The sequence below is a fragment of the Sinohyriopsis cumingii genome, chromosome 9, assembly GCF_028554795.1.
Source record: "Sinohyriopsis cumingii isolate HCF-2022 chromosome 9, ASM2855479v2, whole genome shotgun sequence".
NCBI classification, from domain to species: domain Eukaryota; kingdom Metazoa; phylum Mollusca; class Bivalvia; order Unionida; family Unionidae; genus Sinohyriopsis; species Sinohyriopsis cumingii.
In genome coordinates, this window is record NC_142969.1 from 45,071,450 (window position 1) to 45,085,363 (window position 13,914).

The following is a 13,914-nucleotide window of genomic DNA, read 5'->3' on the forward strand; positions in this document are numbered from 1 at the left end:
TGTATTATCATTTTCCATATTGAGAATATAAAACCAAAATGTCTTACTTAGCTAGATTTATACTGTTGATATTTGCAGTTCAGAGTTTAACTTTTATGCTCCAAAAGTTTATTTCTTATAGGACCAGACTGAGAAGCTTTACAAAAGAAATAAGGGCAGCATCCTATTTCTTCATTTCTTAAATACTTATAACCAGTATAGTAGCAAGTTATTGATTTCCATCGAGTCAAAACAGTAGTCGAAATGATCAAAGCTTATTTCAACAAAATTATTCAATATGGCAATCATTCTGCAATTGTTGAGAAACATGACCCAAAATTTAACAATTTCTTCCTTCTCTCATCATTAAAAATCTTACAGACTTTCATTTAATTAGACATATTTCTTACATTAATCACAAACATATGGACACAAGTGATTCTGTCAAGTGGGTGGAGTTATGATGTGGTGTTTGAAAAACTCACTGACTATATGTGCCATATCCTTCCAAAATCTCGTATCCCTCTTTACAGGATTTCCAAAACAACAACTCCATGTATACCTTGGGATTCTTCTGTGCTGTTTCCACGAAATGTCGCACCACAAAGGTGGCAAATTTGGCAATTTCCTGGCAAAGGGATCCAGAGAAAATATAAACAACATTTTCATTTCAGTTAGCCATTTAGGAAAGCGAACTGCATCTGCAAAATTAATATTCAGCTCCGTGTGTGCTTCATTATAAGTTATTAAATCAAATTTCAACAACCAAAAATTTCAACTTGCAAATTGCTGTTTTCTAATTATAGAAAATCTAATCAGAGTAAAATATTATTCATAAAGTATGTTGTGAGACGTTTAGCAGTTAAAAAAAAAAACAAAACGCTGAAATTAAACACTTCATGATATGACATATTGCAGAAATCCTAAACAAAATTATGGCACAGCAATAAATGTAAGTTATATTGTGCCAAGGATATCTGAATAGAGTGCCTTGCACGAGAAAACAGCATTGTCTGACACAGGCTAATTTGATGGCAGGATTCATACCTGCACAATTTTGATTGCAAGTCCACAATTCCTCTCATCCATGATAAACTACCATCTATATTTGCTCATAAGTTGAGTACATCTGCAAATTGTACAGATCCAGATCTGCAATCGTATCATGCATCTGATCTGGGTCTATGCAGATAGCTATGTTATGACTAGATCTTGAAATATGCCACAGAAAGTGAAACGAACAATCTATGTAAAATCAACAAATAATTTATTTCCCAAAAATACAAAGGGAAAATTTTAAAGACACAGTATTGTGAATTAAATTCCAAATAATCCTAGATGTCCTTGCACAGGTCCACAAATATAGAATTCTCCCCAATCAATTCATACAGTGGGCCCCAGCAGGTGGCCAAGTGGTTTAAGCACTATTATTTACTGTTCTCTGCCCTCTCACCTCTGTACAGGTGGGTTTGAGTCTCAGGCTTGGCAAACATGGGTATGTGAGAAAGCTGCCAGTAGCTTTCCATGTGGCAGTGGTTCTTACTGGGGTTTCCTGGGTTCTTTCTCAACCATTTATACTGGCCAACATGTATAGCCCATCTTACGTTGAGAAATGGCATTAAACCAAAAAAAAACAATTCTAATTGTCCTAGATGTGCCGATATAACACAATAATGCAATCCAAAATGCCTCTGAATGAGTTAGCAAAAATCCAAAGCAATATGTTAATCCAAAAGTCTGTGAGCATTTTAGTCATTCCAATAAAAATTTTACATAAATAATTCCTCCTAAATTATATCTTATTTCAACAACACAATTGCAAAGCCTGATCCTATCTTGATTCCCACAGACTAATATAGAATATAAATTAATTATTTATCAAATCCCCATTTATACACATGTTCACTTCACCTAGATGTGAAACATTTCAAAGGAAAAACCAGGTCTAACTGTAAATAAGACTGGCCATAAACTCAAATGCTGTGTAAATGTTCTACAATCACTGACAAAAGTCAAGCACAATATATAAATGAAATATATTTAACAGTTTGTAGTCATGAGTAGAACAAAGGCAGGCCTTCTGACAGCTGATTGGCTTCTTTATTGTCTGCAATTGAACTTATCTATGGTAATAATCAAATGTCACATGAATATATATATTCCTTAAGGGCTATTCCATTTAAATCAGAATGCCACTAACATAATATAACTAAAATCACACAGGATTAAAAACAAGGGAAAAGTGAACAGACCCTACCTTTACAGAAAAAAGTGCAACATCTTCCTTCAGAAAGATTTCTATTGAACCGATCTGTCCATTCTGATACAAGATTGATTACATTTTGTTCATAAGTGCTGGGATTCCAACTTAATGAGTATTTGCCACAATACCAATCTTAAGTCGGATGTAAATTAAATTATGAGATATTCTGTGTCTAATCAATTTACAGTAAAGTGTTGCTAACCTGACTATCAAAGATCTGTCTCTTTTTGGAGTTGCAGGGTTTAAGACCATTTTTCAGCACATGGCAGCCAATGTATTTTGGTGGATTAAGAACCCAGGAAGACCCACCAACCCACAAGCTACTGGCAAGCTATCTCACATACCCACAGCTGGTTAAGCTGAGACTCGAATTCACGCAGACGGAGATGAGATGTGCAAGTCATATGTAATGGTGGGCATTTTAGACCACTCTGCCACCCGCAGCCCCCTCTCAAGCATCTGATGATATGATTTCTGCAATGGTGGGGACAACTTACTGTAAATCTTGTCATATTTGTGTACTTTCTCAAGACAAACCTTAAATCTGTCATGTTTGTGTACTTTCTCAAGACAAACCTTAAATCTGTCACATTTGTGTACTTTCTCAAGACAAACCTTAAATCTGTCATGTTTGTGTACTTTCTCAAGACAAACCTTAAATCTGTCATATTTGTGTACTTTCTCAAGACGAACCTTAAATCTGTCATATTTGTGTACTTTCTCAAGACAAACTTTAAATCTGTCATATTTGTGTACTTTCTCAAAACAAACCTTAAATCTGTCAGTTTTGGCAAGTGGACTAAGAAGAATCTGTTGAAAGATTCGGAAAAGTGATGCCTGAAACATCATCCCCAAACATTTTAGGTCCACGGCAATACGATGCATCATCTTTACAATACAATGGTTGGTGTGGGTGGAGTTCTTCTTAACATCACCGAGCAGGATAACATAGGGCTTTAGAATCTCTGGCCTTGTAAATCTATCAACAGAATTATCATTATTTTGCTTAAGTTATCAAATAAAATATTTTACATTCACTACAATTATGACATTATATTACAGAATGTGCATCTAACCATTACATCACAAAATTTATAAACAACATTGTGACAAACAATTAGCGATGTCACTCAACATCTAGATTCAACTTTAAATTAACTAACCGTAAATGACCTTAAAGTGTTTGTAGTATACAATAATCAGATATCTAAAAATGTGCTTCTTACAGATGAAATTTATGAAAAATAATATTGTTACTCATTGCAGAGAGTAATATTACGATTCACTTTCCCAATTCCAGGTGAGAAATACACATATGCCAACCCCTGGTGAGAAAAAAGTGTAATCCGAGCAGAAAGAGTAATCCACATATAACATAATAAAATTCACTGAGCATATGTACAAAATTATTTATTTACCCCTCTGATCTTTTAACATCAATTACTGCTTCAAGTTTTCATATACAGCACTTTGAGCTTTAACAAGCAACAGACTATCATACTGCATTTCAAAACACTTTGTACCAGCTGAGACTATGAATGTTTTGCACACCAGTAGTGCACTATTTGATGGGTTACAGAGCCTGGATCTGAATTCAGTTTTATTTTTGTTAACAATACTGAACAATCTCTCAAAGTCAGCATTAGAATGGTAAAGAACCAATATTCCTTTCATAACATGACAAGGAAGAGGAAATTTATATCTTCCAGTTATTGGGTCTTTTAGGTGGGAAAAATGGTGTCATTGTATATCAACTCTGTCCGCATGAAGTACATTGTCAGATAGAACGCCATCTCGATACTTCAGGAGTTCTCCTTCTAAATTATCGGCAGCCTTTCCTGCAGCAAGGTGCATCATATGACAGGGACAACCTGATATGTACACTGATGGAGACATGTTTCCAAATGTAGAATGTAACTCCTTTATTAATTTTCATAGCTTCTGCAATTTTAAGTGAATTATCTTCTGCTAAACACCTAATACTATTAGATGATTTTGTTCTTGCACATGCATATTTTCTGCAATCAGAATTTTGGAATCAGAAAACATCCGCTTTAACAAAGGACCAACGTATTCTTCTACTGCTAGGGGTAGGCCGTGTTCTATTAAGAACTCGGTAAATAATGCCTCTGCTTTTATAAAATTTGTGTCCACAGTTTATTTCTGCTGTGAAAAAGAAGTTATCTTAGTATTGGAGTTAGTAAAATGAGCTAATTCAAGGTTTCTGATTTACCACAATGACCAATATCAAAATCCTTTTCACAAAGCCTGCAAGGGACATGAAGCTGCCCTAGAATGGAACATTGTATTGTGTAATTCATGTATTCATCTTTGAATCTGTTTTTTGTCTTTATCTAATCCATCTGTAAAATTATTTGAAAAACATTTTTGCTCAAACACGCGCATCATTTAGAATAAATCATACTTGACATTTAGTGCCAAATATCTACAGATTTGTTCTATCAAAGATATGAGTTAGAACAATGATTGATTGATTGATTTTATTTTTAACAGCGCATCAGCACTGTTAGACTATTTAGCGCCAAACAAAATGTTATTTGTATAATCTTTTTTTTAAAAAATTATAAAAGGTCCTATATCGACCCTAGTTTTACAGAGTGTTTCAAATTTAGTCCAGTCGGCCTTCTTTATATTCCATTGTGGAATTACGTCATCAATTGTAGAATTAATATTTTCAAGGAATATTGGAAAGTGATCACTGCTGTGAAGGTCATCAGCGACCTTCCATTCGTAGTCCAAAAGCAGCGAAGGAGAACAAATTGTCATATCGATGCATGTATAAGTACCCGTTCCTGGGTGTAAATATGTTGGTGTTTTGATGTTATATAGACACAGATCATGTCTAGAAATAAAGTCTTCAACTTTGTGACCTCTGTCACTTATGATTTGATCCCCATAACATGTTATGGGCATTAAAGTCCCCGAGTAAAACAAATGGCGCGGGAAGCTGTTGAACAAGGTCGTCTAATTCGTTTGGTACTAGGTTAGTGTTTGGTGGTAAGTAAATAGAGCAAAATGTAATCACTCGATGAAGAGTGACGCTTATAGCAATGGCTTGTAAATTTGTGATTAAAGGGAAGACGCTATGAGGGGCTCTGTTGTTCACAATAACAGAGACTCCTCCTGAGGCCTTGTCAACATTTTGAGAGTAGTTGTCAAACAGGGAGTAGTTTTTAAGTGTGATGTTATCTGTATTTTTCAAAAATGTTTCCTGAAGACATAGTACTGCAGGATCATGTTCGTTTAAAAGCAGAAGAATATCATGGTAGTTGGCTTTAAGTCCTCTACAGTTCCATTGTAAAATGGTGTTCTTCACTACAAGTTTATATTGAAGATTCTGGAGCTAGGTTAGACCTTTCGCGGAGGCAATCTGTTTGGTTATTTATCTGGAGGAAGTACGGGGGTGTATTTTTTGTTGTTAGGTCTGGAGCTACCTTGAGGACATGGAGTAGATTCTTCTGCATCCATGTCCTCTAAGTCTCCAAACCTATTGTGCAGCTTTATGGGGTCATCAGACCCCTTTTGCTGCCTATTTGTTTGTGACTTTTTCTTGCTATTTGGTGATCTTGGTGGTGGAGTATTGTTGAGTGTTGTTTGCGTCGATGTTGAGTTTTTCTGGGGTTTAGAGTGCGGGATGTTCGAGTCGGAATGGGATTCAGGTGGGTTCGTTTGAGTTTGGGCGTCTTTCGTTGCTTTTTAGCTGCTCTTCACTACAGTTGAGAAGGATGGGCCGGGGAGTGATCTAGCTTGAACAAGCTTCCTGGCCTCTGGAATGGGGATGTTGGACGTGTATTTAACCCTCTGGATTTCCTTCTCCTGTTTCCATGTGTCGCATTCCTTTGAACTAGCATGGTGTTCTTTGCCGCAGTTGACGCAATGCGGATGAGTTAGAACAAAGAAACTGTGAGCAAAAATTACAAATTAGAAAACCAGTCTGTTCTCTCCTAAGCCATACAGCTTCTATAAATAAAAACTGAGGTCAAAAGTTTAAGTAGAAACCAGCATGTTTCTTGCAAATAGGGCAGCTACTATAGAATATAATACTGTTAGGAAAGTGCATGCAAGTCTACGGACATGCGTACTCTTATGTCGTAGTTACATAGAAGCCATCTTTTCTAAAATACGGTCTGAAAAATTAATCTGATGTTAATAAAAATGAGAAAATAAATGATTAAATTTTTTGGGTGGGGATATACTGAAAACTTTTAATCTGAATACATTTACATGTAAGGCATAATTTAGTGGAAAAAAAGGTAATGATTATGCCAAAACCGTGATGGTTGGTATGTATGGAAATATATACCTGGCAGGAAAAAAATTGAGGAAAAAAATTTAAATATGGGATTTAGGGGATCCTGTTTGACAGGATGACATGTTTCCATGAAACTAAGTGATAGATGGTGAATGACATTCTTTGGTCATAACGCTATCAATGTTTATTTAACAAAAAGTTATTTAGAGAAGGAAAAAAAAATCAATATTTCATTTCAGTGAATTATTGAAATTTTATTATTGAAAAATCCAAAAATTCACTGAATAGCAAAAATGTTTTATTCCACAAGTCTTAAATAAATTTCATGTCAAAGTTGGAAATTCTATTGATCACACTTTGTAAGGTCTTTGTATGTCATATATACTCACTTATAAGTCAAGTCAAACTGCAAACAACAAAGATCCTGATCTGCTGTAGCATAATGCACCTGCAGACTAGGGTTATTTTGTTTGTTCTAATGATTACTCACAATAAACTGCACAGACCCAGATCTGAACCCATCATTATGCAACAGCAGATCTGGGTCTGTGCAGTTTGCAGTCAGACTGGACTTATAAGCGAGTACTCATGGTAACTCAAATGATGTTACCATGTCACATTGTGAAGATTTATGCCACTGTGTTTAGAACAATTCATAACATATGATATCATTATAATGGTAAAAGTTAATAAAATTATATTCACTGATTTACCATTACAAGGAAAAGTCCATCCCAAAATCTAATAAACAACTGTTGAAATCCAATTAGGATGCAATTATTTCATATTTCACTATTTCACAAAGACTTTCTCATTCACATCCTTTACCTCAAAAATAAATATCAGCAACCCAACAATAAATTCACACAATCAGTACGAAACCTAGGTGTTACTCTGGACAGTACTCTCACATTGCACCAACATGTCATGAACATATGCAAGGCTGCATATCTTGAGCTGAGACGTATCAGCTCAATTCGCAAATATCTTTCAGTTGATGCCACTAAAACACTTGTGTGTTCATTAGTACTTTCAAGACTGGACTATTGTAACTCAGTTCTGTCTGGTTCATCTCAATATCTACTCCAGAAACTTCAAAAAGTTCAAAACACAGCTGCTTGGATCATACTCAGAGTACCACGATCAGAGCACACCTCCCCACTGCTCTGTACCCTACACTGGCTATCCATTCGATCTAGAATCAAACACAAAATTTGTTCTCTGTGCTACGTTTCACTGTTGGACTCTAGTCCAACATACCCATCTGACCTCACCCATGTGTATACACCAGCAAGATACTTACGCTCCTCTTCTGACAATCGTATACTCATTATTCCCACTATGAAAACAAAGTCATATGGACAGTGTTCTTTTGCATACCAGGGCCCAGCAACGTGGAATGAATTGCCCACTGAACTTAGACACAAAGAAACAGTGATCACATTCAAGAGGGCTCTCAAAACTCACTTATTTCGACTGCAAGAACAAACTTAAAGACCTAATAATGTTTCCTACCTGAAATATTCTCAGCGTTTTCTATTTATTCATGTTTTTCTAATTTCATGGTGTTTGTTTTTGTAATAATATTATTATATGTTTTTTTATCTTATAGGTGTTGTCTAATGTTGTAAAGTGCTTAGAGCTTCTAAGGATTAGGCGCTATACAAAATCCTCATTATTATTATTATACTTGCTTTGACTTTTAAACAAAAATTAATATAATACTGAGGCAGAGATATTCATCTTGAAATTTTTTATGCAAGAGGAAAATGGCTTTGGTCAACATTCAATGTAGGATAAAAAGACAAATCCAACTATCTTGCAGATGATGTATAATTTGCCGACAGAATACGATATTGCAAATCTAAAGTTTAATCCCACAAAAATACAATGGCTGATTGATGTTTAGTGACTAAATAACAAAACATCCAATTATATGTCACATTCATATAATATGAGTGGTAACACAATTAAATAGATGTCAACAAGAAACAGAAGCTATCATACAGGTTTTATCCCATTTTATCAACAGTGACACTGTAAGTACTGATCCTCACTCCACCTGTAATGTGAGCCTGTATTCAGGATCTGAATTATTCAGTGTAAACTAACAATCCTTGTGAAATATCATAGCAAGTGTGATAACTACTTGTGAAATATCATAGCAAGTGTGATAACTACTTGTGAAATGTCATAGCAAGTGTGATAACTACTTGTGAAATATCATAGCAAGTGTGATAACTACTTGTGAAATGTCATAGCAAGTGTAGCAAGTGTGATAACTACTTGTGAAATGTCATAGCAAGTGTGATAAATACTTGTGAAATGTCATAACAAGTGTGATAACTACTCGTGAAATGTCAGCAAGTGTGATAACTACTCCTTGTGAAATGTCATAACAAGTGTGATAACTACTTGTGAAATGTCATAGCAAGTGTGATAACTAGATAACTACTCCTTGTGAAATGCCATAGCAACTACTCCTCAATCAATATAGATGGAATTCATTTATAAGAAAACAGAGGAAAACAATGATGGACACAATCAATTATAAAATATCTGCAAATGGTAGAAATAATTTGATTCAAATAACTTTTACAATGACCTAATAAACACGGACTTACTTCATGACAAAATCTTTGAAGTCAAATTCCTGTTCTGCCTTCTCCACTTCTGCAACCTCCTCTTGCTCATCTGAAATAAACATCAACCAAATCATTGTTGTCATCAGTCAACATAACTGCTGACACCACATACCATCACAACTACTACCAAAATCATCATCATCACACTGATACAGGTTACTAGTGATGTTATTGTGTTCCTGAAGTTGTACCCCAATAGTGACACTATGATATCACAATAATATGATTATTCCATTTCTATAACAAATTCACCTAAGACAAGTGTCTGGCCAAGGTCAGAGCTCCCCATAAATTCTAATTTTTTTTTCCTTGCTGACCACTGACTGCAGATCGTTACTACTTATACCTGACAAAAATGAACTGATTGAAATGTAGCGACGCTGATGATGCAATAACAATGGTATACATACCACTCTTTACTAGCATTTGGTACTAATAATGGAGGCATGACGAAGGAGGTCCGGGATATCTCAAAGCTACAGACTATACTGACAATCTTTCTTTTTCAATATAAGGTTGGTGACCTGTATCTGACAATGCATTATGATGATACTGAATGTAAAGATGCCAATGGGTACCTGGGTACTTGTCCATTAATAATAACCCAGGTAATAAAAGGAACAGCTGGGTACCCGTTTAAAAAAAGTATTCCAAGCACAGATCAAGACAGAATAAAACGATTACAGTTCGAGGCTCGTGTCATGTGCGCATTTATTCAGAATTAAAAGGGGCTCGTATGGTTGCTTACAATTTACTTGTCATACATGTACTATAAAATAATACCAGGGAGGACACTTCATTCCTTTCTCGCATGACCTATTTAAGAATCAAGACTGACATTTAAAGCTAGACTGTCTTAACTTCGCGCCTGTCCATGGCTCGTGTGACATATTTCAAGCAACTTAAGCGTGCTTGTTTTGAGAACCTGATGACACTAATTAGGTCAATACCTTTTGCCAACTGCGACAATAAGTGTTGATTAAGAAAAAGTTGACAAATTAAAATTTAAATTCGTACTACAATTCAAATAAAAGAAAGCACAATATGAATGTCCGGTTTAACAAAAGTCTGTTAGTGGCCTTGGAACGAGTATTAGCTGTTCAAGTCAGAGCCACTGTTGACATGTTTGTTTACTGGGCTCTTTTTTTTATTAGTGAGAAACCCAAGACAGATATTTTTGTCACTGCAAAGGCAAAAAAAAAACAGTTTACCGTAACATGCACTTCTTATACCATGTTAGGAAAGAATGAATGAAATGGACAACTATACTGAATTAAATTTTTAACTGAAATATTTACATATAATGAAAATATGTTATTTAATAACATTGAGAGAAAAAAAACCTATCTAAAATTTACGAGTGTAAATATGGTAATTTATGCATTAATTTTACATGAAACAGTTCCAAGAAAATAGACGAGATTCTTGAATATGAAACCACTTGTCATAGATTCATTCTATTTTGGTACTATATATGTAAACTGAAAATAAATGGTGCCCGATATCATTAAAAAACAGTCTGTATCGATGTGACTAATGAATGTTATATGACTGAAAAATGTTAGAGGGGAGGGATTTTGTTAAACTTAAAAATACATTGCACCAAAGTTTACTGTAGACTAGTTAAAGTATTATGGATAAAAAATGTATCAATTTCTTTTGTGTCTATGCTCTTGTACTTACTGATCCACAGATTTAGCTGATTTGTGACAAAATATGTCACTGCAGAGCCATGTAAATAACACCAAAAAAAGTACTTTAAATAAAATAAATATGTACGTTTTTCAGTTTTCTGTAGCCCATGGCATGTAATATATAGACTGCTCTTTTTATGGTCAGATTATACTTTTTTGTCGCTTATATTGGTAATAAATTACACTTATACCTCTCTTTGGGGTTGGAATGTGTGAACCTACAACAAAGCAGTTCAGATTCACAGTTAATACAATTTCCCTTTGATTGGATACCGGAGTAACCATTAGTCCTAACCATTTAATACAATTTCCCAAACTTTTGATATCTCTAACTAAATTATAGCGCTGCCACTTTATGCAAGAATAAAAATGGCAGAAAAACAATATCAGAAAATTAAATGGACTTGCCGTCTTCTTGCTCTATTTCCTCCTGTTCAGTGACTTCTGGAATCTCAGTCGCTGGACCTACAATTAAACATTCATTTGTTGCAGAATAATTCATAATTGCATAAATCGTGAAAGTCACCAGTTAGCGTAACGAGTTCCTTGATATCAGACATATGTGAATTTATGATAATCGCTTATGCCTACACTTACCATTTATTATGTCAAGAGAAACATTATTGTTGCTTCACAAATGAGAAGATAACAAATGTAGATTTCATGAATGAGTGCACTATAAACTGTAACAATAAATGACTTAACATTCGCCATAATGAATATAAACACATGCATGTGACATCATAGGACAATGCCTTACCAGTCATAATGATGATGTGCATATATAAGCACATAAGAACATTTGTAGCTATGACAGCAAAAATATGACTGATAATTCTTAAGTGATTCTTTTTCAAGCAATTCAGCAAGTAAAATTATGAGAAAATAAAGGTAGGAATTTTTCCAAAAAATCAACTTCACATATGTAATTTTTAACAAAGTACCATGAAAAAGCATGTTAGACTACTGTACTGATGTTAAATAGTACCCTTTGTAAACACTGGTAGGGTACGACTGTCTGATGCTAAATAGTACCCTTTGTAAACACTGGTGGGCTACAGCTGTCTGATGTTAAATAGTACCTTTGTACACACTGGTGGGGTACAGCTGTCTCATGTTAAACAGTACCCTGTGTAAACACTTGTGGGGTACAGGTGTCTCAAGTTAAATAGTGCCACGTGTAAACACTGGTAAGGTAAAGCTGTCTCAATAAATAGTACCTGTTTAAACACTGGCAAGGTACAGCTGCCACATGTTAATTAGCAAATTATGGAAATATTGGCAAGATATAGGTGTCTGATGTTAAATAGTGCCCTGTTTAAACACTTTAAAGTACAGCTGTCTCAGGCTAAATAGCCCTCTGTAAACTCTGGTAGAGTACAGCTGTCTGATGTTAAATAGTACAATGTGTAAACACTGGTAGAGAGCTGTCTCATGTCAAATAGTACAATGGGTACACACTAGTAAGGTAAATCATGTTCAATAGTACCCATGTAAACACTGTAGAGTACAGCTGTCTGATGTTAAATAGTATGCTGTGTAAACACTGGTAGAGCACAGCTGTCTCATGTTAAATAGTACAATGTGTAAACACTAGTAAGGTAAATCTCTCATGTTCATTAGTACCCATGTAAACACTGGTAAGGTACAGCTGTCTCATGTTAAATGTATGTTGTTTAAGCTGACTGATGTTAAATAGCACCATTTGTAAAACACTGTTACATAATACACATAAACAGTATGTTCCACAAATGAATATTCTGGATGTGCAATCTCAATTGATTACTTCCCAAAGATCATAAATATTTATATATTTGTTCATGCAAAATACCTGTATTAGGTAGGGAAGACCAAAATGGTGAGGCTGCATATCCTATGATTGGATTGGCCTGAGTTAAGTACCATGGTTTTTCCTTGGGCAAGCCACTTTATTCCAATTATCTTAGCATTAAATTAAACAACATATTTGCTGTGCTAAAAATGACCAAACAAATACCAAACTAGAACGACACCAGTCTAGAACAGACAAGTCTGCCCAAGTCCTTGACTGTCCTTCATCAATCGATTTTGCTATTTGGTAGTATTATCGTTGTTTACATAACACAAAGGAAAGTTACAAAGTCTGCTTAAATATCCAGCTACTTGCCAAGGTCATCAGTGACAATTTATTACTACCGTATATGCTTGTTTATAAGACTAATCCAACTGCAAACTGCAGCACAGACCTGGATCTGCTGTTGCATAATGTAATGGTAGATCTGGGTCTGTGCATTGTTGTTAGAAGTAAACAGTAGAACATAGAACCTGATCTGCAGGCTCATTATGATATGGCAGATCAGGATCTCTGTTGTTTGCCATTTGATTGGATTATTAAGTATATGAGGTATGAAAACTTGTTCAACAGTTAGCATTAAGTTACAATTCAATCCTAGCCATTTCATTTTTTCTGTGACTAAAATGTAAGGCTGTCTTCTACTAGTATTGTACATTTTGTCTACCCTATACACTACCATGACCACCATCTGCATGCATTGTGAATCGAACTGAAAACAGCATAGACTTAAAGCTATCACAGAACAATGTGTTGGCATATTAAGGTCCATATTGTTCATTGGAAATCCTAAGTAAAACCAAATGCACAGACTCAAACCAATCACTACACAATGTGTTGGCATATCAAGGTCTATATTGCTCATTGGAAATCCTAAGTAAAACCAAATGCACAGACTCAAACCAATCACTGCACAATGTGTTGGCATATCAAGGTCTATATTGTTCATTGGAAATCCTAAGTAAAACCAAATGCACAGACTCAAACCAATCACTGCACAATGTGTTGGCATATCAAGGTCTATATTGCTCATTGGAAATCCTAAGTAAAACCAAATGCACAGACTCAAACCAATCACTGCACAATGTGTTGGCATATCAAGTTCTATATTGTTCATTGGAAATCCTATGTAAAACCAAATGCACAGACTCAAACCAATCACTGCACAATGTGTTGGCATATCAAGGTCTATATTGTTCATTGGAAATCCTAAGTAAAACCAAATGCAC

The 13,914-nt window shown here is 35.0% G+C and overlaps 1 protein-coding gene across 2 annotated transcripts in view; it reads right to left on the minus strand.

Annotated features, from left to right (window-relative positions):
* The window catches only part of LOC149791711 (protein timeless homolog), a 133,060-nt gene that overhangs the window by 29,013 nt on the left and 90,133 nt on the right, over positions 1-13,914 (minus strand). For both annotated transcript variants that reach the window (XM_089970219.1, XM_089970220.1), the window contains exons 20-23: positions 11,263-11,319; positions 9,140-9,209; positions 3,014-3,221; positions 465-607 (exon numbers count right to left, since the gene is read on the minus strand). In XM_089970219.1, coding sequence (XP_089826345.1) covers positions 465-607; positions 3,014-3,221; positions 9,140-9,209; positions 11,263-11,319 — 478 coding nt within the window. The remainder of the gene's footprint in view (positions 1-464; positions 608-3,013; positions 3,222-9,139; positions 9,210-11,262; positions 11,320-13,914) is intronic.